At 57.0% G+C, this 24,556-nt stretch overlaps 1 protein-coding gene across 8 annotated transcripts in view; it reads right to left on the bottom strand.

Annotated features, from left to right (window-relative positions):
* The window catches only part of LOC135180599 (syntaxin-binding protein 4-like), a 61,436-nt gene that overhangs the window by 14,303 nt on the left and 22,577 nt on the right, over positions 1–24,556 (bottom strand). For all 8 annotated transcript variants that reach the window (XR_010304500.1, XM_064153169.1, XM_064153168.1 and 5 more), the window contains exons 6-12: positions 14,627–14,712; positions 13,098–13,218; positions 10,470–10,611; positions 9,311–9,417; positions 7,841–7,994; positions 5,791–5,863; positions 2,181–2,278 (exon numbers count right to left, since the gene is read on the bottom strand). Coding sequence is in view for 7 of the 8 variants with exons in the window: in XM_064153169.1 (XP_064009239.1) it covers positions 2,181–2,278; positions 5,791–5,863; positions 7,841–7,994; positions 9,311–9,417; positions 10,470–10,611; positions 13,098–13,218; positions 14,627–14,712 (781 nt within the window). In the remaining variant the exon portion in view is untranslated. The remainder of the gene's footprint in view (positions 1–2,180; positions 2,279–5,790; positions 5,864–7,840; positions 7,995–9,310; positions 9,418–10,469; positions 10,612–13,097; positions 13,219–14,626; positions 14,713–24,556) is intronic.

Consider the following 24,556-nt stretch of genomic DNA (forward strand, 5'->3'; position numbering starts at 1 on the left):
CTCTGACAACCCAGCAGGAGCTGGATTAAAAGCTGCTGAAGCTGTAGCCAGGCTCAGCTGCCAAGAGCTCAGCCCAGGAACTCTGCTGGGATCTGAGAAGACAAAAGCCCTTCACAGAGCATTTCCTGTGGCAGCTGCTCCGCAGCTGCTCCTGCTCTCTTATTACGACTGATGCCCTCCCTGTCTCCTCCTGATATGGATCAGTTCACCCCCAGGCAGCACACAGGAGCAGAAAGACCTGTGCAGACTCCACCTGGCTGCTGCCAGCAGCAAGGGAAAGCTTTGGGAAGACAAAGTCAAGCTCAGCAGACTCTGGGAAAGAGCCCAAGGTAGACACTTCCCTGTTCCTTGCTGCCACCCTCTGCTCCTGCTCACCCACGGTGCCCTGCGAAGAGGGTGAGGAGTTCTTCACCAACCAGCCCCTGGGACCTGTCTGCTCTCACAGACTCTTTGGGAGGCCCTTTTGCACCTCCTGCTCCTCTTCCCATCAGCCCTGTACCAGTCAGGGCTGCCAGCTCCTGGGCACTGGGATGCCCTGATCCTTACTCTGCAGATGTTGGCATCTGTTGTGGGCACCCCAAAGCCATCTCAGATGTGTGCTGGTCAGTCTGCATCTCCTGACACTGGCACTGCTGCAGGAGCCTGCTCAAAGTACTGCCTCCTGAGTCTGCAGAAGAGCAGCCCCAGAGGGCATCTGAGCAATGCTCAGCAAGAGATAAAGGAGCTCTGGGGCGCAAGAGGCTGGGGCCAGACTGTTGTTAGTGGTGCCTGGGGACAAGATAAGGGGCAATGGGCACAAAGTGGCAGCCAGGAGGTTCCACCTGAGCAGGAGGAGAAAGTTGTTTGTTGTGAGGGTGCTGGAGGCCTGGAGCAGGCTGCCCAGAGAGGCTGTGGAGTGTCCTTGTGTGGAGAGCTTCCAAGGCCAGCTGGGCACTGCTCCTGGGCAAGCTGCCATGGGTGCCCTACTGGAGCAGTGGGGTTGGGCTGGATGATCTTCAGAGGTCCCTTCCAGCCCCACCCTGCTGGCACTCTGGGATTTTAAAAGGGGAAGCCAAGTGTCCCCACTCCTGCCACCACCCCAGAGCTGCTGGCACAGCCGTGAGGAGCAGAGGTGGCTGCCGAGATGCCAACCGTGCCCTGCGCGGGGACAGTGCCTCTGGCTGGGAAGGGAAGTCCCTGTCTGTGCCCGGCTGAGCTCAGGCAGGGCAGCAGCAGGGCCAGGGGGTGGCAGCAGACGCTCAGTGCAGCCTGCGCCCCGGCCCCGCCCCAGCCGCTGCGTCCCCACACACTGCTCAGTGCCAGCAGCAGCCAGCGGAGGATCTGCACCCCAAGAGCAGCCAGGGGCCAAGGCACTCCAGGGGCACTCTGCCTTTGGCTGAGGTCTCACTGCCTCCTGTGGCCTCTGCAGCTCCAGAGGTCATCTCTAGTTCCAGTGATGCTTGGAGGTCAAATTCCCTCCCAGCACCACCCTTGTGCACTGGGTTGTGTCTGCAAGATCTCCTCCATCGGGGTGGTGGAAGTGACTTTGATGAACGACATCCCAGAGTGCCAGCGTGGGGCGGCAGGAAGGGACCTCTGGACATCACCCAGTCCAAACCCCTGCTCAAGCAGAGGCACCCACAACAGCTTGCCCAGGAGGGTTTAGTAGCTCTCCAGTCTCGTGAGGAGCTGGGCAGCAATCCCTGCCCTTTGGTGGTGCCCATGGGCTGTAATTTCCCTGGAATGCTGAAAGGAGCAGCAGTTCTGGCTGGGTCCTTGGTGAGATCTCCCCTATTGCACTCTTCCCTCACCCACACCAGGCCACCTGAGGACACCCCAGCAGCAGCACTGGGAAGTTTGGAGGGCAGCAAGCTGCTGTGGGTGCCCTGCTTGAGCAGGGAGTTGGACTGGGTGATCTCCAGAGGTCTCTTCCAAGCACTGCCCTGGCACACTGCCCTGTGTGTGCACACCTCAGGCAGGATGGGACTGAGGCAGGTGGAAAACAGATCCTGCCTAGATAAGATCCTGCTCGTGGTCTGCTCTGTGACTCGGAAAGATCTGAAGCAGTTCTTTCACAGAGCAGCACAAGGAGACAATTCATGGGACCTTTGTTGTGCTTGCAAGGAGATTTCAGGCCTGTGAACTATCTTCTGCATTGCCTGCCCTGGGAGAGGAGTGAGAATGGGAACTTCTCCACTCACCAGTTCCAGTTTGCCATCCTTGAGGCGGATATGGGGATCCAGTGCTACTTTTGGTTTGGTGCCTGAAGCTGCTCTGTGGTTAGATGCTGAAGTTGGTGCTGCAAAAACAAGCACAAGCATGGAAGTTAAAAGGGGAGCACATGGCTAGGGGAAAGTGGTGGCTGCAAAGCACAGTCCAGAAGTCTCCTGGCATGGAGCAAAATCTGTGCAGGAGGCCCAAAATCAAAGACCAGGAGTTACTCAGTCTGGTCCCAGAAGGCTGAAATAGGCTGAAAAATTGGATACTGGGTTAAACCTGCCCTGAAACTGACCTAAACCTGCCCTGAAGCTGGGCTGAAGCTGCCCCAAAACTGTGCTACAGCATCCCTGGAACTGGACTAAAGCTGCCCCGAAGCTAGGCTAAAGCTACCCTAGTACTGGGCTAAAGCTGCCCTGGAACTGGCATAAAGCTACCCTAGAACTGACCTAAAGCTGCCCTGAAGCTGGGCTAAGGCTGCCCTGAGTCTGGCATAAAGCTACCCTAGAACTGACCTAAAGCTGCCCTGAAGCTGGGCTAAGGCTGCCCTGAGGCTGGGCTTGTGCAGGGTTTGGAACAGGACATAGCACCCAAGGACTGCAAGAATGGAGTTGGGAAGTTTGCAGTCCCAGGTTTTTGTGGAGTCTTGGGGTCTGGAGTTACCTGTGGAGAAAATCAAAGTACCTCTGCCTGGCTCTTTTCTCACTGACTGAGCAAACCCAAAACTCAGCCTTCTATGAGCTGCAGCCTTGGCCTGCACAGTATCCATGGAAAAAGGGAACGGATGGATTAAAAGCAATGTGGGAAAGCACCAGGGCAAGAGTTTTTCTCTCCCCAAGGCTGCAAAAAGTTTTGAACCCTTTTCCCTCAGCTGGGAAAGCTGCCACGAGAGCAGAAGGGGCAGCTGCTGGCAGATGGGGTTGGGCTTCTGGCTCCAGGGAGACCTTCTGGTGGCCTCGCAGTGCTTCAAGAGGCCAGAAGAGAGCTGGGAACAGACTTGTGGGCAGAACCTCTTGTGGCAGGACAAGGTGGGAGATGGTTTGAACTCAGAGTGGAGAGAAAGGAGAAATGTTAGCCACTGAGGGTGGGGAGAGCCTGGCCCATGCTGCCCAGCGAGGTAGGAGCTGCCCCATGGCTGGCACCACTGCAGGTCGTGTGGGGCTGTGAGCAACCTGCTGTGGATGGGGATGTCCCTGCTGGACTGGAAGAGCTTTAAAGGTCCTTTCCAGTTAAACCAGACTGCGATTCTATGATTCTCCTCTAAACCTCTCCACTGTCGAGGCAGAGACCTGGTGTGGAGGAAAGAGGCAGGCAGGAGCAGCAGAGGAGCTGCCGAGCGTTTAATGCTCCTCGGGCAGGCGCTGAGCCGCTCTGCGGGCACCACCGGCCGCTGGGCAACAGCAAGAGGGCAGCACGTACACAGGGCTCGCTGGGGCTCCCAGTGCCACTTGGCTCTGCAGCTTCAAGGGCAGAGCTGCTCCCCTTCCAGGCGTGGCTAATCGGGATTAGCTCCGCAGGGCTTTGCGGTCAGCCCCGCACACGCTGAGAGCCAGGGCAGCCACCAGGCAGCCGGCGAGAGACAGCCACCGGCCCGGGCTCCGAGCCTGGCTGCTGCTCTTTCTGAGCCACTTGTCTCTTTTCATGGGTGACAGCACCGCCACAAAGCCTCCCCAGCACTTCCCAGTGACAAACCTTGTGCCACCAAATCCCCCGAGCTAGGGCAGGCAGTGATGAGGTCGCTGCTGCGTTGCCTTCCTGAGCCACCGGCAGCTTTGCCTGGCAGTGGTGCCCACCTCGGAGCCTACCTAGAACCAAAGCTGCAGGATGCTCAGGGCAGGGAGGAGATGCCAAGGGCTGTCCCCGTCCCAGGGTGTCTACAGCACAGAGCACAGGAGGTGAAGGCTGAAGCCTCCTGAGCTTGCCCGAGGTGAGGCAGGCAGCCCCAGGAGCAGAGCGCTGACGCATGCCCAGCTCAGCACCACCTGCTCCCTGGCTCCCACTAATTCCTGGGGAAGACTAAGCTCACTTTACCTCCCAGCACTCACTTCTAGCCTTCCAGGTGGGAATCATGGCACAGAGACTTGCAATTGGTGCCAGTGCCTCAGCAGCACGTGGGACTCGTGGCCACAAGGATGATGGACAGCACTTGCCAGGCACTTGCTAGGAAAATCCCAACTTTTCCTTGGGCCAGGAGTAACCTTCACAGCCTAGGGATGTGTGTGTGTGGGGCGGGAGTGGTGGTGCTGCTGGAGCTCACCTCCCTGCATACTTCATCTTGGGGGACACTGAGGTTTCCTGTGGTCCTGCCTGGAGCTCACCTCCCTGGATACTGCATCTTGGGGTTCACTGAGGTTCCCTGCCACCCCTAAGGGACCTATGAAGCTGGAGGGTGGTTTGAGCTCACCCCTCATCACTACCATCATATCATGTGAGCAGAGAAGATCTCTCTACAAAAGGTAGGAGGTCAGAGAAGACTCAGAGCATGGAGAGGAAGCACAGCATGAAGAAGTGAAGCTTGGCTGTGGAGACATCTGACAGTCACACCTAGAAGCTGTTTCCCAGCGTGGCCAATTGAGGGCGAGCTTACTGCTTGTGAAGCACTGAGGGCTGCTCTGCACACCACAGCCATCACTGAAGGACTTTTTTCATGCTGTCCCTCAGAGGATCACCTGTGCCCATCAGAAGGGAAAGCTGCCTGCAGTGAGCCCTGCTGCCTGTGCCCCTGATGTGAGTGTCAGACGTGGGCAAAGGGAGCCATGGGCTGAGAACAAGAGGAGTTGTCTCCTGTGAGCACCTCTGAATGCCTTAGTAAAGAGGGTTGCTGCTGTGGGCAAGCATGGACATCATCACTACTCACTGAGTAAGCCAAGCTTGCTGTTGTCCAGGGACTGCTAACCGTGTCCTGGGCTCATCCAAAGCAGCGTGGCCAGAGATGGAGAAAGGGAATTCTGCCCCTCTCTGCCCTGCTGAGACCTCAGCTGCAGCACTGCCTCCAGTTCTAGGGTCCCCAGCACAAGGAGGGGATGGAACTGCTGGAGATGGTCCAGAGGAGGCCATGAGGATGCTCAGAGGCTGCAGAAGCTTTTTTCTGGGGATAACATGGGAGAGTTGGGGCTGTTGAGCCTGGAGAAGAGCAAGCTCCAAGGAGACCTTAGAGCTACCTTCCAGCCCCTGAAAAGGCTGCAGGAGAGCTGGGGATGGACTTTGGACAAGGGCTGTGAGTGTCAGGATGAGGGACAATGGCTTTGAGCTGAGAGAGGTGAGACAGTGGCACAGGTTGCTCAGGGAGATGGATCTGTGATCACAGATTCTGTGATCCACAACCTCCCTGGAGGTGTTGAAGGCCAGGCTGGATAAGGCTTTGAGCAACCTGGGCTAGTTGAGAGGTGTCCTTGCCCATGGCAAGGAGTTGGAACTGGTTGATCTTTGAGGTCCCTTCCAGCCCAAACCAGTCTGTATGATCACTTTCTCCTAGCAGGCTGAGTCCTAACTTCCCTTTAGCTTCCAGTAACAACAATCCAAACTGACCTCAGCACCCTCAGCAGCCAGGAGCTAAGGCTGCCTTTGGCAGCCACAGCTGGGCAGTACTCTTACCTGAGACAGTCAGCTCTGGTGGGCAGATGTCTGGTGACAAAGAAGGCACAGGGAAATGATTTTCACGGGGGGTCTGCAAAATAAAAGCCAAGACACAGCATCACAGACAGTGCCTGAGCAGAACCTGGTGGTGGAGAGAAAGGGCAGAAAGAGGAGGTGCTGAGTCCACCCTCAGCAGGTTTGCAGCTGGCACCAAGCTGTGTGGCACAGTCGACTTACTATAGGGCAGGGATTCATCCAGAGGGACCTGGGCAGGCTGCAGAGCTGTGCCCAGGCCAACCTCAGGACATTCAACAAGGCCAAGTGTAAAGTCCTGCACCTGGGTGGGTGCAGTCCCAAGCACAACTCCAGGCTGGGTGGGGAATGGCTGAGAGCAGCCCTGAGGAACAGGTCCTGAGGGTCTGGGGTGATGAAAAGCTCAACAGGAGCCTGCAGTCCTCAGACCCCACCTGGAGTCCTGTGTGCAGCTCTGGAGCCCCCAGCACAAGCAGGACATGGAACTGTTGGAGCCAGTCCAGAGGAGGCCACCAAGATGCTCAGAGGGCTGCAGCAGCTCTGCTGTGAGGACAGGCTGAGAGAGTTTGGGCTCTGCAGCCTGGAGAAGAGAAGGCTTTGAGAAGACCTTGGAGTGACCTTCCAGTATCTGAAGGGGCTACAGGAAGGCTAGGGAGGGTGGAAGGGACCTCCAGAGATCGTCCAGCCCAACCTCCCTGTCAAGCAGGATCCCCCAGGGTAGTCTGCACAGGAATGCATCCGTGTGGGTTTGGACTTCACAACCTCTCTGAGCAGCCTCACTGTGAAGAAGTTTCTCCTCATGTGGAGTTGAAACCTTCTCTGTTAGGAAGAAGCTCTTCACAGAAAGAGAGATCAGCATTGGAATGGGGAGGTGGCGGAGTGCCTGTCCCTGGAGATGTTTAAAAGGAGGCTGGATGAGGCACTTAGTGCCATGGGTCAGTTAATTAGAAGGTGTTGGGTGATAGGTTGGCCTTAATGATCTCAAAGGTCTTTTCCAGCCTGGTTTACTCTGTGAAGGCAGCTGGTGTGGAAGGAGGCAGAAGGCACTCCCCCACGCACTGCCCCACTCCAGCAGAGTAGTGCCAAATGCACAGGATCCAGCCTAAATCCCCAGGAGGGTGGTGGTGTGGCTGACCCTGCCTCACCTCCAGCTCCAGCGCTCATCTGTGCAGACACAGCTTGGAGCTAGGCTTGCCAGGAGGACTCAGACAGGCTTAGCATTAGGGCAGGCAAGAAAAGGAGCAGGCTGCTGGGTGCTGTGGAGGGTTGGTCCTCCTCAGAGCTCTGCAGAAGAAAGAGCCTTTGGCTAGGAGCTGAGATCAAACTGACTGCTGAGATCCCTTCCAGCTCTGGGGCTGTCGCTCACTGAGATGTAGGTTGCTTTCCAGTGGGTTGCTTTATTTTTTTTCCCCCAGCCTGAGACTTCTGAAGCAGGTCTGGATACAGGCCCTGGAGAGGAAACTCCTCTCATTACCCCACCACACATCCTTCATAGTCTCAAAACTGAGGCAGAAGAAATAATATTTCCCATTTAAAACAACTGGGCTGCAAGCCAGGGCTGCGTCCATCAGCACACCAGCCACCCCTACCTGCCAGAAGGACTCTCCTGGGGAGGGTCTCTCAGGGAGACTTCTCTGATCAAAGAAAGTTGGACAAGGGCTGGCAGTGCCAGGATGAGAGGGGCAATAACTTTGAGCTGGGAGAGAGGAGACAGAGTGGAGATGAGGAGGGGTGAGGGTGGGGAGAGACAGGCACAGGTTGGCCAGGGAGGTTGTGGATCACAGAACCACAGAATGTGATCTATAATCACATCCTGTGGTTCTGTGATCCACAACCTCCCTGGTGTTGAAGGCCAGGCTGGATGAGGCCTTGAGCACACTGTGCTGGTGGGAGGTGTCCCTGCTCATGGCAGGGTGTGGGGGGGGTTGGCACTGGATGATCTTGGAGGTCCCTTCTGACCCAATCCCACTCTAGGATTCTCTGAGTGAGAAAATGAACCCATACCTGTAGGCTTAAGACATGAGCTTCAACCTACCTCTGGGGACCTCACATGGACCTTCAGCCTGCAGGAGCTCAGCCCATTGCCCACAGCCTTTGGGGGTGGTGATGTGCTGCTGTTATGGACCGACAGCCCGGGGTGGAACCGTCCCCTTCCGGGAAGAAAGGCCACTTCTGTGTTGCCCTCATGTCTGCAGACAGCAGGCACACAACAGGTTATTGGCAAAACCCCACAGCCCCAGACCTGCACAACTCCCACGCTGTGCTTCCTTCTCCAAGCCAGTCCCACCTGAGCCCTTGCAGCCTGCCTCTGCATCTCCACCAGCTTGTTTGAGCTCCAGTTCTGAGCCCTTGCAGCCTGCCCCTGCATCTCCACCAGCCTGTTTGAGCTCCAGTTCTGAGCCCTTGCAGCCTGCCCCTGCATCCCCACCAGCTTGTTTGAGCTTCAGTTCTGAGCCCTTGCAGCCTGCCCCTGCATCTCCACCAGCCTGTTTGAGCTCCAGTTCTGAGCCCTTGCAGCCTGCCTCTGCATCCCCACCAGCTTGTTTGAGCTTCAGTTCTGAGCCCTTGCAGCCTGCCCCTGCATCTCCACCAGCCTGTTTGAGCTCCAGTTCTGAGCCCTTGCAGCCTGCCCCTGCATCCCCACCAGCTTGTTTGAGCTCCAGTTCTGAGCCCTTGCAGCCTGCCCCTGCATCTCCACCAGCTTGTTTGAGCTCCAGTTCTGAGCCCTTGCAGCCTGCCCCTGCATCTCCACCAGCTTGTTTGAGCTCCAGTTCTGAGCCCTTGCAGCCTGCCCCTGCATCTCTACCAGCTTGTTTGAGCTTCAGTTCTGAGCCCTTGCAGCCTGCCCCTGCATCTCCACCAGCTTGTCTGAGCTTCAGTTCTGAGCCCTTGCAGCCTGCCCCTGCATCTCCACCAGCCTGTTTGAGCTCCAGTTCTGAGCCCTTGCAGCCTGCCCCTGCATCTCCACCAGCTTGTCTGAGCTTCAGTTCTGAGCCCTTGCAGCCTGCCCCTGCATCTCCACCAGCTTGTCTGAGCTTCAGTTCTGAGCCCTTGCAGCCTGCCCCTGCATCTCTACCAGCTTGTTTGAGCTTCAGTTCTGAGCCCTTGCAGCCTGCCCCTGCATCTCCACCAGCTTGTCTGAGCTTCAGTTCTGAGCCCTTGCAGCCTGCCCCTGCATCTCCACCAGCTTGTCTGAGCTTCAGTTCTGAGCCCTTGCAGCCTGCCCCTGCATCTCCACCAGCTTGTTTGAGATTCAGCTCTGATTCAGAACTCATCTAGTAGAGATCCATGAGGACCAGGACATTGAGAAGGCCTGGATTGCCTTCAGAATGATCTACTCATTCAAGACATGCTTGGGTGACCACCTCTCAAGACCTTCTTGTAGCATCACTTAAGGCTTCTAAACCTCATGCTTCTGGAAGTCAACCAGGAGTACGGCAGGAGGCCTTCCTGCCCAAGACTCCCCAGCACCATGAAGACAACAGCAGTCCTGTTCTGTGCCCACCTGAGTTTGGCTTTTGCAATGATTTTTCTGGCCTCTTCATATGTGCTGCCCACCAAAGAATCCTTATTGATAGCAATCAATTGGTCCCCAGGGCGCAGCCGACCATCCTGAAGAGAGAGGAAGAAGGTCCCAGCACTGGGAAAAGGGAGATCCCAACACTGGGAAGAAGGAATGTCCCAGCACTGGGGAAAAGGGAGGTGGCAGCACTGGGGAAAAGGGAGGTGGCAGCATTGGGGAAAAGGGAGGTGGCAGCATTGGGGAAAAGGGAGGTCCCAGCACTGGGGAAAAGGGAGGTCCCAGCACTGAGAAAAGGGAGGTCCCAGCACTGAGAAAAGGGAGGTCCCAGCACTGGGGAAAAGGGAGGTCCCAGCACTGGGGAAAAGGGAGGTCTCAGCACTGGGAAGAGGAGGTCCCAGCACTGGGAAAAGGGAGGTCCCAGCACTGGGGAAAAGGGAGGTCCCAGCACTGGGGAAAAGGGAGGTCCCAGCACTGGGGAAAAGGGAGGTCCCAGCACTGGGGAAAAGGGAGGTCCCAGCACTGGGAAGAGGAGGTCCCAGCACTGGGAAAAGGGAGGTCCCAGCACTGGGGAAAAGGGAGGTCCCAGCACTGGGGAAAAGGGAGGTCCCAGCACTGGGGAAAAGGGAGGTCCCAGCACTGGGGAAAAGGGAGGTCTCAGCACTGGGAAGAGGAGGTCCCAGCACTGAGAAAAGGGAGGTCCCAGCACTGAGAAAAGGGAGGTCCCAGCACTGGGGAAAAGGGAGGTCCCAGCACTGGGGAAAAGGGAGGTCCCAGCACTGGGGAAAAGGGAGGTCCCAGCACTGGGGAAACGGGAGGTCTCAGCACTGGGAAGAGGAGGTCCCAGCAGTGGGGAAAGGAGGTCCCAGCAGTGGGGAAAGGGAGGTAGCAGCATTGGGTAAAGGAGGTCCCAGCACTGAGAAAGGGAGATAGCAGCATTGGGTAAAAGGGGTCCCCAGCACTGGGAAAAGGGAGGTCCCAGCATTGGGTAAAGGAGGTCCCCAGCACTGGGAAAAGGGAGTCCCAGCCCCAACCCTTCCCCCTCCCCAGTCCCACACAGTGCATTTTTTCAGCTGCTTCAGCACAGCTGCAGCCTGGAGAAGTGCCCATTGCACGGTGCCCGGCGGTGCCCACGCTGGCTTACCTTGTAACAGTCCCCATCTGGCATGAGCTCTTGGACATAAATCATGGGGCCATCAGGCCTGTTGGCTCCCCCACTGATGGTCAGCCCTAAGCCAGAGGATTTTGCTATGGAAATGCTCTGGATTCCTGAGTCGATGGAGTAGCTGCAAGGGAGAGATGGCAGCAGGTGACTCCAGGTGACCTGCTGGGTTGCTCCCTGCCTGCCTTTCCTTCCACCCATGAGCCTTCTGCCTTCTCCCAGCTTTAAAAGGGCTGGGAGGGACAGGGTGAGGGACAGTGGCTTTGAGCTGGGAGAGGGGAGACTAAAAGCAGAGGGGAGGAAGAAATTGTTTGCAGTGAGGGTGAGGAGACACTGGCACAGGTTGCCCAGGGAGCATATTGATCACATTCTGTGACTCTCTGATCCACAACCTCCCTGGAGGTGTTGAAGACCAGGCTGGATGAGGCCTTGATCAACCAGGGCTGGTGGGAGCTGTCTCTGCCTTGGAGCCAGAAGCTCCAAAGGCTCAAGCTGGTCACTGTTTGACCCAGCTAAGCCTGATCGAGTATGAATCATCCCTTAGCAAGCACCCAAGTGAAGCTCAGCAGACACAGTTGGAGGGGTCTGAAGCAAGGTTTGGGCTTAGAGCCTTCCAAGAAGCCCTAAGGAATGAGCCCTTTCAGCACCTTTACAGCAGTGCCCACCAGGCTGTGCTTTCCTCCCGTGACAGTGCTGCAGAGGACCCACCCAGTGGAGCTGCAGATGAGTTGGAGCCTCCTTCCCAAGAACTCCCTGGACACAGCAGGCCACCAAGCTCAGGCCACCAAGCTCTGGCTACCCAAGCTCAGGCCTCTCTATGCCAGGAGGGAGGTGTCTGTGGGATCAGAGATGGCACCGAGCAGCCATGGCTCAGAGGGCAGCATGGCAGCAGGGAGGTCTGGGGTGGTGGTGGGGAGGATTTGGTGGGGTCTAAGTGTCAGAAAAACCTTCTCCCCACAGGCTGAGTGCAGGATCCTGTGATCCATAGCCTCCCTGGGCAACCTGTGCCAGTCTCTCCTCATCTTCACTGCAAACAATTTCTTCCTCCTCTCCACTCCCAGTCTCCCCTCTCCCAGCTCAAAGCCATTGTCCCTCATCCTGGCACTCCCAGCCCTTATCCAAAGTCCCTCCCCAGCTCTCCTGCAGCCCCTTCAGGCACTGGAAGGCTGCTCTGACATCTTCCTGGGGTTTCACAGCCCCAACTCTCCCAGCCTGTCTCTATAGCAGAGATGCTCCAGCTTCTCATCACCTTTGTGGCCCGACATGACACAGCATGGCAGTGCTGGAGAGGCCAGCAAACCGGGCTCCCTCTAGCCCCCGTGGGTGGGTAACAGCTGAGCAGGGCTGTCTGGTTGGTGCCAACCAGCTGCCAAGTAGCCGAGCTCCTCCGTAAGGGTCTCTCACGCCATGCAAGCAGCTTTAAGCTCTGGTGCCAAGTATTTGTCCTCTGCAAATCCCTAACAACGAGCTGGCATTTGGCAAGAGGATTTACTGGTTCTGCAGCGGGGGCTGATTCTCTTGAGCAGCGACTTGGGCTTGTTTGTGCCGGCACGGGAAGGGAAGCTGCGAGCCCTGGGGGCGGCTGGTCCCCATTCCGCGGCTGTTAACGCACATCCAGCTGTGCCTCTGGAGAAGGGCAACCCTGGGCAGCCGGGAGAGCAGGCAGCACAGAGGAACCAGCTCTGCCTGTCCAGACCTCTGAGCCTGCCGAATGGGAAAGGGACAGGTGACCACATGAAAGGAGGCTGCAGGGGATGCTCCGGAGACAAAGGGATGCGGTGGCAGCCGCTGATGGCAGCAAAGCAGAGGGTGCCCATACGGAGAGGGCAGTGCTTGAGCCTTTCTTGCACTCCTGGCAGCGTGCCAGATGCAGGGCAATAGACAACAACATCCTCAAAGACCTTCTGAATGCCTTTTGGGAATGCTCTGCTGGTGACATGGTTCATCGAGGGGATGTTCAGGGTCCTCTCAGGTGGCTCTAAGTGACAGGGAGAGAAGCAGTTGCTTGGTTTGCTCTGTGATAGGTGTGTTTAGCTGCCTTGGCAGGGAAGCTTTAAAGCTCTTGGGCACAGGCTGCCCAGGAACAGTCAAGATCATAGAATGGGTTGGGTTGGAAGGCACTTCGAAAGGATGTCCAGTCCAACTCTCTGCCATGGAGAGGGACGCCTCCTACCAGCACAGGTTGCTCAAGGCCTCACCCAGCCTGGCCCCCAACACCTCCAGGGAAGTCGTGGATCACAGAATCACAGAATGAGATGTGCCAGTCTCTCCCCCCTTCACTCTCAGTCTCCCCTCTCCCAGCTCAAAGCCATTGTCCCTCACCCTGTCCCTCCCAGCCCTTGTCCCAAGTCCCTCCCCAGCTCTCCTGCAGCCCCTTCAGGCACTGGAAGGCTGCTCCGAGGTCTCCCTGGAGCCTTCTCTTCTCCAGGCTCCACAGCCTCAGCTCCCTACCACCACGAGAAGGACTTGTAGGAGGTGCTGATGTCTCAGGCATTGTGGTGCCAGCACAGTAGAGAGCAGGCAGGGGTTTGGAGTTTACCGCCTGGAGCTGCCCACCAGGCAGGGTCTGCCTCTGGATGCCAGGTGTGTGAGTGCCCCCCGGGTACGTACTGTGCGTGCTGGGGGTGTGCCGGGCTGCCCAAGAAGGGGCCGTGGGAGCTGGCAGGGCTGAGCAGCAGTGGGCTCTGCGAGCGCGACGAGGAGCCCGAGGAGGTGCTCTCCAGGTAGCGACCTGAAGGGCAAAGGCAGAGTCAGCCCAGGGGCAGTGCAGCGGCAGAGGGGCAGCCAGGCTGGAAAAGGCCTCCAGGACCACTGACTCACACAGAATGTTAGGGCTTGGAAGGAACCTCCAGAGGTCAGCCAGTCCAACCCCCCCACGCCCCTGCCAGAGCAGGGGCACCCAGGGCAGGGCACAGAGGAACACATCCAGGGGGGTGTTGGAAGTCTCCAGAGAAGGAGACTCCAGAAGCTCTCTGGGCAGCCTGCGCCAGGGCTCTGCTACTCTCACAGTGACAAAGGTTTTCCTCTGTTCCCATGGCACCTCCTCTGCTCCAGCTTGCCCCCAGTGCCCCTTGTCCAACTGCAACCCAACCACCATGACCACGAAACCATATCCTCAAGTGCCACATCTACAGCTTCTTGCACATTCCCAGGGGCAGTGACTCCACCACCTCCAAGCCCCTCTCTTGTTACTCTCCTCCTGTCCTGCTCCTCCCAAGTGCCAGCACCCTTGGTCTAGTTTTAGGGGGCAAATCACACGACAAAGCCATCAGAGGCCTCTTCCAACCCTTTCTGCTCTGTGATGTTGCAGAGCAACATGTTCCTCAGAGGAAACCTTTTGAACCTCCTCAGCACAAATCTAGCACAGAACACAGAACTGTCCCCACAGTGCCAGCCCTCCATATCTTTGCCACAGGAGAAGGGTTGGCATCTTCTGGTGGGCTGCCAAGCCAGGGGGACAGCTTCTTGCCCCATCCCAACGATCCCTTTGAGGGATCATTGAATGAACCATTGCTGAAAGGCTTTGACAGCTGCCCCTGCAGAGGTGGGTGCTGATGGAGTTGCCCACCCATTAGCTGCCCCTGCAGAGGTGGGTGCTGATGGGGTTGCCCACCCATTAGCTGCCCCTGCAGAGGTGGGTGCTGATGGAGTTGCCCACCCATTAGCTGCCCCTGCAGAGGTGGGTGCTGATGGAGTTGCCCACCCATTAGCTGCCCCTGCAGAGGTGGGTGCTGATGGAGTTGCCCACCTGTTAGCTGCCCCTGCAGAGGTGGGTGCTGATGGGGTTGCCCACCTGTTAGCTGCCCCTGCAGAGGTGGGTGCTGATGGGGTTGCCCACCCATTAGCTGCCCCTGCAGAGGTGGGTGCTGATGGGGTTGCCCACCCATTAGCTGCCCCTGCAGAGGTGGGTGCTGATGGGGTTGCCCACACATTGTGCCACTCAACACCATGGGGTTCCAACCCAGAAGAGGCTGCCTTGCTCTGTGCTGGCAGGACTGGCCCTGCCTCTGCACCCAAACACCAACCAAACCCCAAATCTCAGCAGATCTCCTTCCATATATGCCAGGGATGCAGAAAACTCCCAGCAGAGAGTGGGATTTTGGCTTCCTCCCTCCCCAGAGGCATGCTGAGCTACTCACCACCACCATGCAGGACTGGGGAGCTCCGTGCTGAGCCAGTGTTGCTCTGGGAGCCAAACTTCTCCAGGAGCTCAGAGAACTCCCTCCTGGAAACAAAGCCATGACATGGTCAGTCTAAACTATTCTCCACCTGAATGCCATGCAACAGGCTGGGTGGGAAGGCACCTTGAAGATCATCTCATTCCAACCAAGGCCTCTGATGGCAGTAGCTGACCACCAGGGCTGTTCAGCAGTGGGGAGCAAGCAGAGCTTCCTCATGCATAAAGGGAACCTCTCAACTAGCCCAGGCTGCCCAAGCCCTCATCCAACCTGGCCTTGAACACCTTCCAGGGAACCTGTTCTGGAGTCTTAGCACCCTCACACTGCAGAACTTCTTCCTCAGCTCCACTTTAACCCTGCTCTGCCTCAGCTCCAAACCATTTCCCCTTGGCCTGGCTCAGACACCCTCAGCAAAAGTCCTCTGCAGCTTTCCTGCAGGATCCCTTCAGGCACTGGCAGGCAGCTCTGAGGTGCCCCTGGAGCCTTCTCCTCTGCAGGCTGCACACCCCCAGCTCCCTCAGCCTGTGCTCACAGCAGAGCTGCTCCAGCCCTTGTGGCCTCCTCTGGCCTCAATCCAGCAGCTGTGTCCTCTTTCTGCTGGGGACAGCAGAGCTGGAGACAGGATTGGAGGTGAGGTCTGAGCAGAGTGGAGTCCAGGGTTATAATCACACGGGCAAGAGAAGCTGAGGAGCAGCCTAAGGACAAGCACTGGTGCTGGGGTCTGACCTTCATGAGACAGGGCAGATGAACACAGGAGCTCTGCCTGTGGACCCTCCAGCCTGATTAATGCCAGCCCTGACCAAAGGAGATGCCAGAAGGAGCTGTACCTGTGCAGCCATCACCCAGCACTGCTTGGCTTCTTCGTGGCTCCTTCCAGAGCAATGTAACGTGGATTATTCTCCTTGGGGTTTACCTCCTAGCTCTTACTGGGGCAAAGGTGAGAGATGGCTTCTGGAGAACATGCCAGAGAAGCAGCCTCCTGGTGATGTTCTCCACAAACACCACAGGCTGGACTCTTGGAGGGTAAGACCTGCGAGGAGCTACCTGCATAAACTGTTGTGGGGCAGTGCAGGCTTCTGTCCTGCTCCCAGCAGCTCAGGGCTAAGGAAACTGGACCTGCAGGCATGGGCTGCACTCACAGCTGTCAAGATCAGAAGGGCTTGTCAGAGAATTCAGGAGCAGGGAGGAATGGCAGCCCACAAGCATGGGCATGAGCCCTGTGTCTGGAGGTGACCCCTGAGCTCCCTCTGCCAGCTCCCTGCCAGCAAGCTCGCCCACAGCTTCCCCTGGGAAGCTGGCTTGGTGCCCAAGTACCTTCATTGAAGCTTCCACCACCACCTAACCACCAGCAGGCTCCTTGATGAACTCTACCTAACTGTGCAGTTGTGACCTCCCCTTGCTCTGTGACCTCTCTTTGGCCAAGTGCAACACGCTGAGGGTCTCAACCCCATCTAGAGCCACCACGAACCGTGGTTGGAGCTCCTGCCTCCTTTCTGTAACCCTTCTTTGAGCTGCCACATCCCTCCCATAGGATCATAGACTTAGAGACTGGTTTGGGTTGGAAAAGGCCTCCAAGATCATCCAGTCCAACCAGCAACCCAGCACCACCATGGCCACATCTTTCTTAAACACCTCCAGGAATGGGCACTCCACCACCTCCCTGAGCAGCCTGTGCCAGTTCCTGGCCACTCTTGCAGCAGAGAATTTTTCCTCCTCTCCAACCTAACCCTCCCCTGGCATAGTTTCAGGACATTGCCTCTTGTCCTATCACCCAAGACTAGGGAGAAGAGCCCAACCCCCAGCCCATGCTCCTCCAGTGCCCATCCTCCTTGCCCTCAGGAGCATCTTGTCCCTCTGCAACCATGAGATCCCTCTGCTTTCACAACCCAACACTACCTGAGCAGTCTGAGCTTCTCACAGAGAGACTTCCAGCCTCAGAATGGTTGGGTGGGACTGTGGAGATCATCTACTTCCCACCCCCTGCCCTATGCAAGGACACCTCTGGCAGAGCCTCCAGGATGAGAGATTCTCACAGCTGCCATTAAACGAGGAGAAACCCTGACAGTGTCCTTGCTGTGACCGTGGCAGTGACCTTTGGTGCCTGTTCTGGAGGCAGGAGGGAATCCCCACAGGAAGGAGCCTCCTTGGCACTCTAGCCACAGGATAAGCCTGGAGAGGAGTGAGTAGCTCTGAGAGCTGACAGTCAGCCAAGCTCCAGTCAGCTACCCGCAGGAAAGCAGCCACAGCAAAGTGTCCTGGGCCAGGAGACTGCTCTGGGGCAGCAGCAGAGGCTGTGTCACCAGGACAGATGTCATCTGCCAGCGGCTAGATTAGAGCTGGCAGCAGCAAGTGCTGAGTGAGTCACCACCTCCTCAGGTCCTGCTGTGCACTATTATGGAGAGCAGTCCATAATAGACACCTGCCCATGACCCATCATTAACCGACTTCAAAAGGCCACTGCCCCCCTCCTCTGCCAGTGCCACCAGAGGCAGGCCTCAGTCATGCTGATCTGAGAGCAGAGTGGCACACAATGCTCAGTGGGATCACAGCACCACAGGGGCTGCAAGGGACCTCCAAAGCTCCTCCAGTCCAGCCCCCCTGTCAGAGCAGGATCACCCAGAGCAGGTCACACAGGAACACATCCAGGTGGGTTTTGAATATCTCCAGAGAGGGAGACTCCACAACCCCTCTGGGCAGCCTGCTCCAGGGCTCTGTCACCCTCACAGGGAAAAAAATCCACCTCTTGTTTCCATGGAAACATTCCACCATTGCCCCTTGTCCTGGCATTGGGCATCACTGGGCAGAGCCTGACTGCATGCTCTTGGCACTCACCTTTACAGCTTTATCAATATGAATGAGTTTACCTCTCAGGCTCCCCCTCTCCAAGCTCCAAGCCCCAGCTCCCTCAGGCTCTCCTCCATTCCCCTAACCATCTTTGTGGCTCAGCACTGGAAATGCCTTGGTGGAACCATCACCACCATTGCCTGCATCAACTGAACTCAATCACCCTCTTCAGAAGCCCCAGCACCTCCCACTCAGCTGTTCCCTGCTGCTTCCTCAGCCTTAGCCACTGAAGGGTATGCAGGAACACTGAGAAGCTGGAAGGATGCTAGATACTCCCTCTAGCACCAGGACAGTGCTTTACTCTTCTCTGGTTCCTTAGGTCAAGTCTTGCATGGACCTCACCTCAGCAGAACTTGCCCAACAGTCCATAAAGCCTCTGTGCTTCTGGAGATGCCCTTGACCCTCCCCTGACCTACTGACATGGAGCTTCCATGGCACTTCCAGAGGTTGCCAAGTCACCACCAGCTGGGGGTTTGCTTTCTTAGAACCACAGAGTGGTTTGGAAGGGAAAGGACCTTTCAAGCTCATCCAGTCCAACTCCCTGGAGCCAGCAGGGGCAGCTGCAACCATAGCAGGTTGCCCAAACAACCTGTCCTGCAATGGTGCCAGCCATGGGGCATGTCCCACCTCTCTGGGAGAGTCCTGGGATAGGGTCTTACCACCCTTACCATCAAAAGCTTCCTTCTCTGCAGCTTGAATCTCCTTTAAGTTCAAATCCACTGCTCCTTGTGCTGTCACAGGAGGGTTGTCCGGGGCTGGGTGTCTCTGGGCCCAAACTCATCACCCCTTGTGCTGTCACAGGAGGGCTGTCTGGGGCTGGCCATCCACTGCTACCCTCCCCACAGACCATACCCATGAGAGCAGGGGCCAGGTGATGACCTTAAACCCGCGGCTGAAACCCTTCTTAGTCAACGCAAATGCACCCAGCCCGGCAGCATTTCGAGCCCTGCCAAACAGCCCCAGCCCCTGCTGCCAGGCGTGCTCAGAAGCAAGGCTGCAACATTCCTTCTCGTTGTTTGCAGGCCTGTGTGTCACTGCATCCTTCCCCCCCCAGGACTGGTTATCGTTGTTTGCTCAGGAGCCTGCAGGACCAGCTCCAAGCCCAGGGCTGCAGGTGACTAAAGGCTCTGTCACTGCGCCGCTGCCCCAGCTCCTGCCTTTGTTGGTTGATGCTGCAAGCCCCGGGCCCACCGAGGACACAAACACACGAGCAAGGTGGAGCCCAGGCTTGTCCCCACGGCCAGCAAGGCACTCCCTGGTGTCACCCTCCCGAGAATGAATTCTGTGCTCAGCAGCTCTGCACCCGGAGGAGTCGGGGTGCGGGCAGCCGATGCCCAAACCTGGCCCGGTAATGAAGGGATGCCAGCAGGGCTTTGCTTTGTGCCTTCAGACACGGAGAAGCTTCAGGAGGAGCCTTTAATATGTAAAATCTGACCCTGGCTAAAGCATTCTGAAGTGTCAGGTGCCTGCACGACTAAACTGCCTGGCTTTGTTTAGAAACAAAAAGCAAGAGAAAGCAATGGCATTAGGTGGAAAGGTGATTGGGATAATCCTCTCCTGCTCTTTCTCATTACCACGCAGACATCCAAGGGCAGGAGAATCCCTGTGAGTGAGCCTGGAGCTGCAGAACCTTCAGGCAGCCCTGCAGCAGGCAGCTGGTGCCTGATTTTGCTCCAGATTAAGCAGCTGAGGGGGTTCAATCTTCTGGCAGGAGGCTGCCGCTTTATCTCCTAATTCCTTTTTGTCCTGCCCTGCTGCTTGGGGGAGAGCAAAGGGTGAAGCCTGCATCAAAGGTTCTGGGAGAGCAGAGCTGTCTGGAAACCTCAGCGCTGTGGCTGGAGGAGAAAGAGGAGCCAGGGACAGCAGAGGAGGGAGGAGCTCACCTCCAAAAAGCCTCAAAGCCTGCAGGTCAGTGGGCACCATTAGCCCAAAGCACTGCAAAGGTCTGGTCACAAAAGCAGCTTTTCTCATGCCCAGCTCACACCAGCTGCAGCAGTGCCACCAAAATGGTCCAGAGGGTGGAAGCCTCTGCTGCGAGGCCAGGATGAGAGAGTTGGGGGTGCTCAGCCTAGAAAAGAGAAGGCTCCAGGGAAACCTCCTGGTGGCCTTGAAGTGCTTCAAAGGGGTAGAACCCTTTGAGCAGCACCTGTTGTGGCCAAGGGAGATGGTTTGAACTGAAAGAGGGAGATTGAAAGTGGAAAGAAGGGAGAAATGTTTAACCCTGAGGGTGGGGAGAGCCTGGCACAGACTGCCCTTGTTGGTGGGAGCTGCCCCATAGCTGGCACGGCTGCAGGTCAGGTTGTGTGGGACTGTGAGCTACCTGCTCTGGTTGGGGATGCCCCTGCTGAGTGCAGTGGTTGGACTGGAGATGCTTGAAAGGTTCCTTCCAACACAAACCACTCCATGACTCTACGAATCCCACTGCTGTCTGGGTGGGATGATGCTCAGGACCAGTAGGATGTAGCCCAAGGCCATGCTTGGGCAATTTTGGTGAGGACCCAGCACACAGAACCACAGCATCCCAGGTTGGAATATCCCTCAAAGATCACCTGGACCAAGCTTTCCCGGCAAAACCTCCAGCTGAACTTCAAGGCTGGGCTCACCCTTGCACTGGGAGTCCTCCTGCACCTTCCCCTGCCGTTGGGCTTTGCCTTCCCCTGGCTGCCTGGGAGGCTGTGACACGCAGAGGCACACCCCAGTCTCCCTCTGTGTTTGTCCCCAAAGAGCACCCCGTGGCCATGGGACACTCCAAGCTTGCCAAAGCCAGCCCCAGCACCACCTTCTCGTGTGGCACCAAGCACTGAGGTGAGCACAGCCATGGCCAAGCACCACACGCAGGAGGGAAGGGATGACTCTGCCCTCACACCAGGCTGGCCACAAGCTCTAGCAGCAGCCTCTCTGCTGGTTCCTGGCTGGCATGGGTGATGCCCTTGCAGACAGCAGCCTGCCCTCTTTGCTCTGTCTTGTGGAACACCACAAGCTACTGAGTCTTAGTCTGGGACCTGCAAGATCCAGAGCTCTACAGCTTGCATTGACCTGGGAGGGACCCTCCAAGGGCATCTTTGTCCAACCTCTCTGCAGGCATCAGGGACAACTCCAACCAGAGCAGGCTGCCCAGGGTCACATCAAATCTGATCTTTAATGTCTCCAGAGATGGCCTCAACCACCTCCCCTGGACAGCCTGTGCCAGTGTCTCCCCACCTTCACTGTCAACAATTTCTTCCTCCTCTCTGCTCTCAGTCTCCCCTCTCCCAGCTCGAAGTCATTGTTCCTTGTTCTATCCCTCCCAGCCCTTGTCCAAAGTCCCTCCCCAGCTCTCCTGCAGCCCCTTCAGGCACTGGAAGGCTGCTCTGAGGTCTCCCTGGAGCCTTCTCCAAGCTCAACAACCTGCCAGTGCAAGCCCCTTCATTTTGGGCTGCAGAGGGCTGACCCTGCAGGGGATGTGATGCATTCGGCATTTCATCCTACCAGGCCCAGGAGGTGCAGCACAAACCTGAAAGACCAGGCTGATATCTGCAGCAGGCAGGGAAAGGAGGAACTCTGGTGACCTTGGGGGTTGAGAGTGAATAAACAGTAATTATGTGGATGCAATAAAATCAGCCTGGGTGAGCACAGGCCAAAAGCAGCCCCAACATTCAGCCAAAGCCAGCGTGTCCAGCTGCACCTCTGTGCTTGCTGCTTCCAGCCCAAATCTCCTCAGCAGGGCTGCAAGCAGGCATCTGCTACCAGCCAGCACTGAGCCCCATCAAGAGAGCAAGCAATTGGGGCCTCTAATTAACTCCAGGGACAAATAATAGCCTTGATGAGTCAAATTCACCCGAGGGCAACCACAACAAGATGCTCTTGGGCTGAGTCATTAGAGAGAATTGGCAGTTGGATTGGGTTGGCTTCCAAACCCTGAGCCACTGCCTGGCCTTCTCCAGCAGCCTGCTGTGCTCCAGCCTCCTGCAGCTGAGCTGCTTCACTTCAACAGCAGCAGAAACTACTTAGAGGGTGCTGGAGGCCTGGAGAAGGCTGTGGAGAGCTTCCAAGGGCAGCTGGGCACTGTGCTGCTGGGCAAGCTGCTGTGGGTGCCCTGCTGTGGCAGGGGGTTGGGCTGGGTGATCTCCAGAGGTCCCTTCCTACCCCACCCTGCTGGGATTTGGGGATTTGAGGACAGCTCTGACCATCCTTAGTCTTCAGAGCTTACAGTTCAGAGTTTAAGGCTGAAAGCAGCGTATCAGGTTGCTGTAAGCACTGCTTGTCCCTGGCACAGGATGCTGCCTGCCTCTGCCATCCCCTTTCTGCTCACTGCTGGGCATGAGCAAACCAGCCTGTGCCATTCCAGGCTGCACAGAGGCCAGTGGTGGCCTCACCTGACAAGGTTTTGGATCAAATCCCCTGACAACCCTGCCCATGTGATCATAGAATGCCTTAAGCTGGAATAGATCTTAAAGATCATCCAGCTCCAATCCCCTGCCATGGGCAGGGACAGCTCTCACCAGCCCAGGCTGCTCAAGGGCTCACCTAGCTTGGTCTTAAACACTTCCAGGGATGAAGAGTCCTCAACTGCTCTTGGCAACCTGTTCCAGAGAAGTTGGGATGGACTGGATGATCTCCAGACATTCCTTCCAAGCTCTCCCACACTGGGATTCGTCTGCAAACAATTACAGTCTCCCCCACCTCATCCTTCAGCTTTCCTGCCTCATGAGCCACATTGCTGAGGGCTGAGAAGGTGTCAGGCTGCTCTTAACCCGTGGGATGCTCATGGAGCTGCTTATCTCAGCCTGGAGAGGAGAAGGCTCCAGGGGGCCCTCAGAGCTGCCTGCCAGTGCCTGAAGGGATCCTGCAAGAAGGCTACAGAGAGACTTCTGCTGAGGGTGTCTGAGCCAGGCCAAAGGGGAACGGTTTGGAGCTGAGGCAGAGCAGGGTTAGAGTGGAGCTGAGGAAGAAGTTGATGAGTGTGAGGGTGCTGAGAGACTGGCACAGGCTGCCCAGGGAGGCTGTGGGTCACAGAGTGTTATCTCATTTTGTGATTCTCTGACCCACAGCTTCCCTGGAGGTATATCAAGGGCCAGGCTGGGTGAGATCTTGAGCAACCAACTCTAGTTGAGGGTTTTCCCTGCCCATGGAATAGATGATCTCTCTGAGGTCCTTTCCAACCTAAGCCATTCTGTGATCACCTCCAGAGTTGCCATCATCCCCTGGGGACTCATGGGAGGCTGTTTGCACCCAGAGTCAGCCACTGCTGGAGCAGACCAGGGGGCAGCCATAAAACAAAAGCAAAAACTGGGTGGGAAAAGAAAAAGGCAAAAGCAAGCAGAAAGCAGAAGAATCCTTCCCTGCTCCCACAGCCTTTAATCCTGGGGCTGTGTTCTCCTGTGCTAAGCACTGGGTGAGATGATTACGTAAGAGAGAGCTCTGCAAATCTTTTCCCAAAGAAAGGAATAAAAGGATTGGCCCCGAGGCTGCTGCCAGGGAACCTCCACCAGATCGGAGAGGCAGCAGACAGGGACACAAATGGAGTACCCCGAGTCCTGCTGCCCTGCCGGGCTCCCATCCTTGCTTTCCGAGCAGTTCCTTGGCAGGAGTGGGGGCTGCTGGCAGATGCAGGCAGGAGCTGGAGCTGCCCACAAAGCCTCTGGTGTCTCTGCCCTGAGGAACAGCTGCTGCAGTTTAAGATATTAGAGGACACGGGGTGGTGCCAAGTGGCTGTGAGCAGATCAGCCTGGGTGAGGGCAGGGGACATGCTCCAGGGGCTCTGCCTAGGAAATGAAGTGGTTTCCTCTTGCCTTGGAGTCACGGAATGGGAGGAGTTGGAAGGGGCCTCCAGAGACCATCCAGTTCAACCCCCCCTGCCAGAGCAGGGTCACCCAGGGCAGTTCATACAGGAACATGCCTGATGGGTATTGAAAGTCTGCACACAAGGACACTGCACAACCTCTCTGGTAGCCTGCTCCAGGCCTCCAGCACCCTCACAACAAACAACTTTCTCCTCCTGCTCAGCTGGAACCTCCTGGCTGCCAGGTTTGTGCCCCTTATGCCTTGTCCTGTCCCTGAGCACCGCTGACAAGAGCCTGGCCCCAGCCTCTTGCTCCCTACCCTTCAAAATTTGTGAATATTAAGAAGATCTCCTCTCAGCCTTCTCCTGATCAAAGAGGTCCTGATGCTTGTTTCCTGGCAGCAGAGCCCAACTCCCAGCTGGCTGCAGCCTCCTCTCAGGGAGCTGCAGAGTGCAGTGAGCTCTGCCCTCAGCCTCCTCTTCTCCAAGCTGCACACCCCCAGCTGCTCCTCCCCAGCTCTCTTCTCCAGACCCTTCCCCTCAAGCAAACCCTGCTGTGGATGGTTGCAGGGAGCTGCTCAGCCATCAGAACTCATCCCTTCTTCTGGGAGTGACCCTGAGCACAGCCAGCTGGAGGGGACAGTGTGAGATGCACAGCAGCATTTCTCCACCAAGTCGAGCCGTGGGGACTGCTGCAGCACAGGATCCCATCTGTGTGTCCTTCCTTGGCCAGCAAGAGGACAAACCCCTGACTGAGTGGGCTCTGATAACCTACGTGCTTCTCCCAGGGCTTCCTCAGCCTGGCCCCACAGCAGAAGTTCTGATGAGAGCATCATCTTGGTGGCCTCCTCTGCCCCCTCTGCAGCACCTCCAGGTCCTTCTTGTGCTGGGCACCTCAGAGCTGGAGGCAGTGTTGCAGGGGTGGAGTCTCAGCAGATCAGAGAGGCAGAATCCCCTCCCTTGAACTGCATCTTTTGCTGCAGTCCAGCCTGGCTTTTTGGGGCTGCTGTTGCCTGTTGCTGCTCATCCACCAGCACCCTCAAGTCTTTCTCTTCAGGGCTGCTATCAGCCACTCCTCACCCAGCCTGGATTTCTGCTTGGGACTGCCCTGACCCAGGTGCAGGACCTTGTGCTTGGCCTTGTTGAGTCTGATGAGGCTGAAGCTGACCAACCTCATTAATCCCAGCCCTTGGTTTTCACCACCTTGCTCTCACTCATGACCCTATCACTGTCCCTGATTTGAATCCAGCCAAGGCAAAGCTGAACTCCTCCCTTCTCATTTTGAA

This window comes from Pogoniulus pusillus, chromosome 13 (assembly GCF_015220805.1).
Source record: "Pogoniulus pusillus isolate bPogPus1 chromosome 13, bPogPus1.pri, whole genome shotgun sequence".
Classification (NCBI taxonomy): Eukaryota; Metazoa; Chordata; class Aves; order Piciformes; family Lybiidae; genus Pogoniulus; species Pogoniulus pusillus.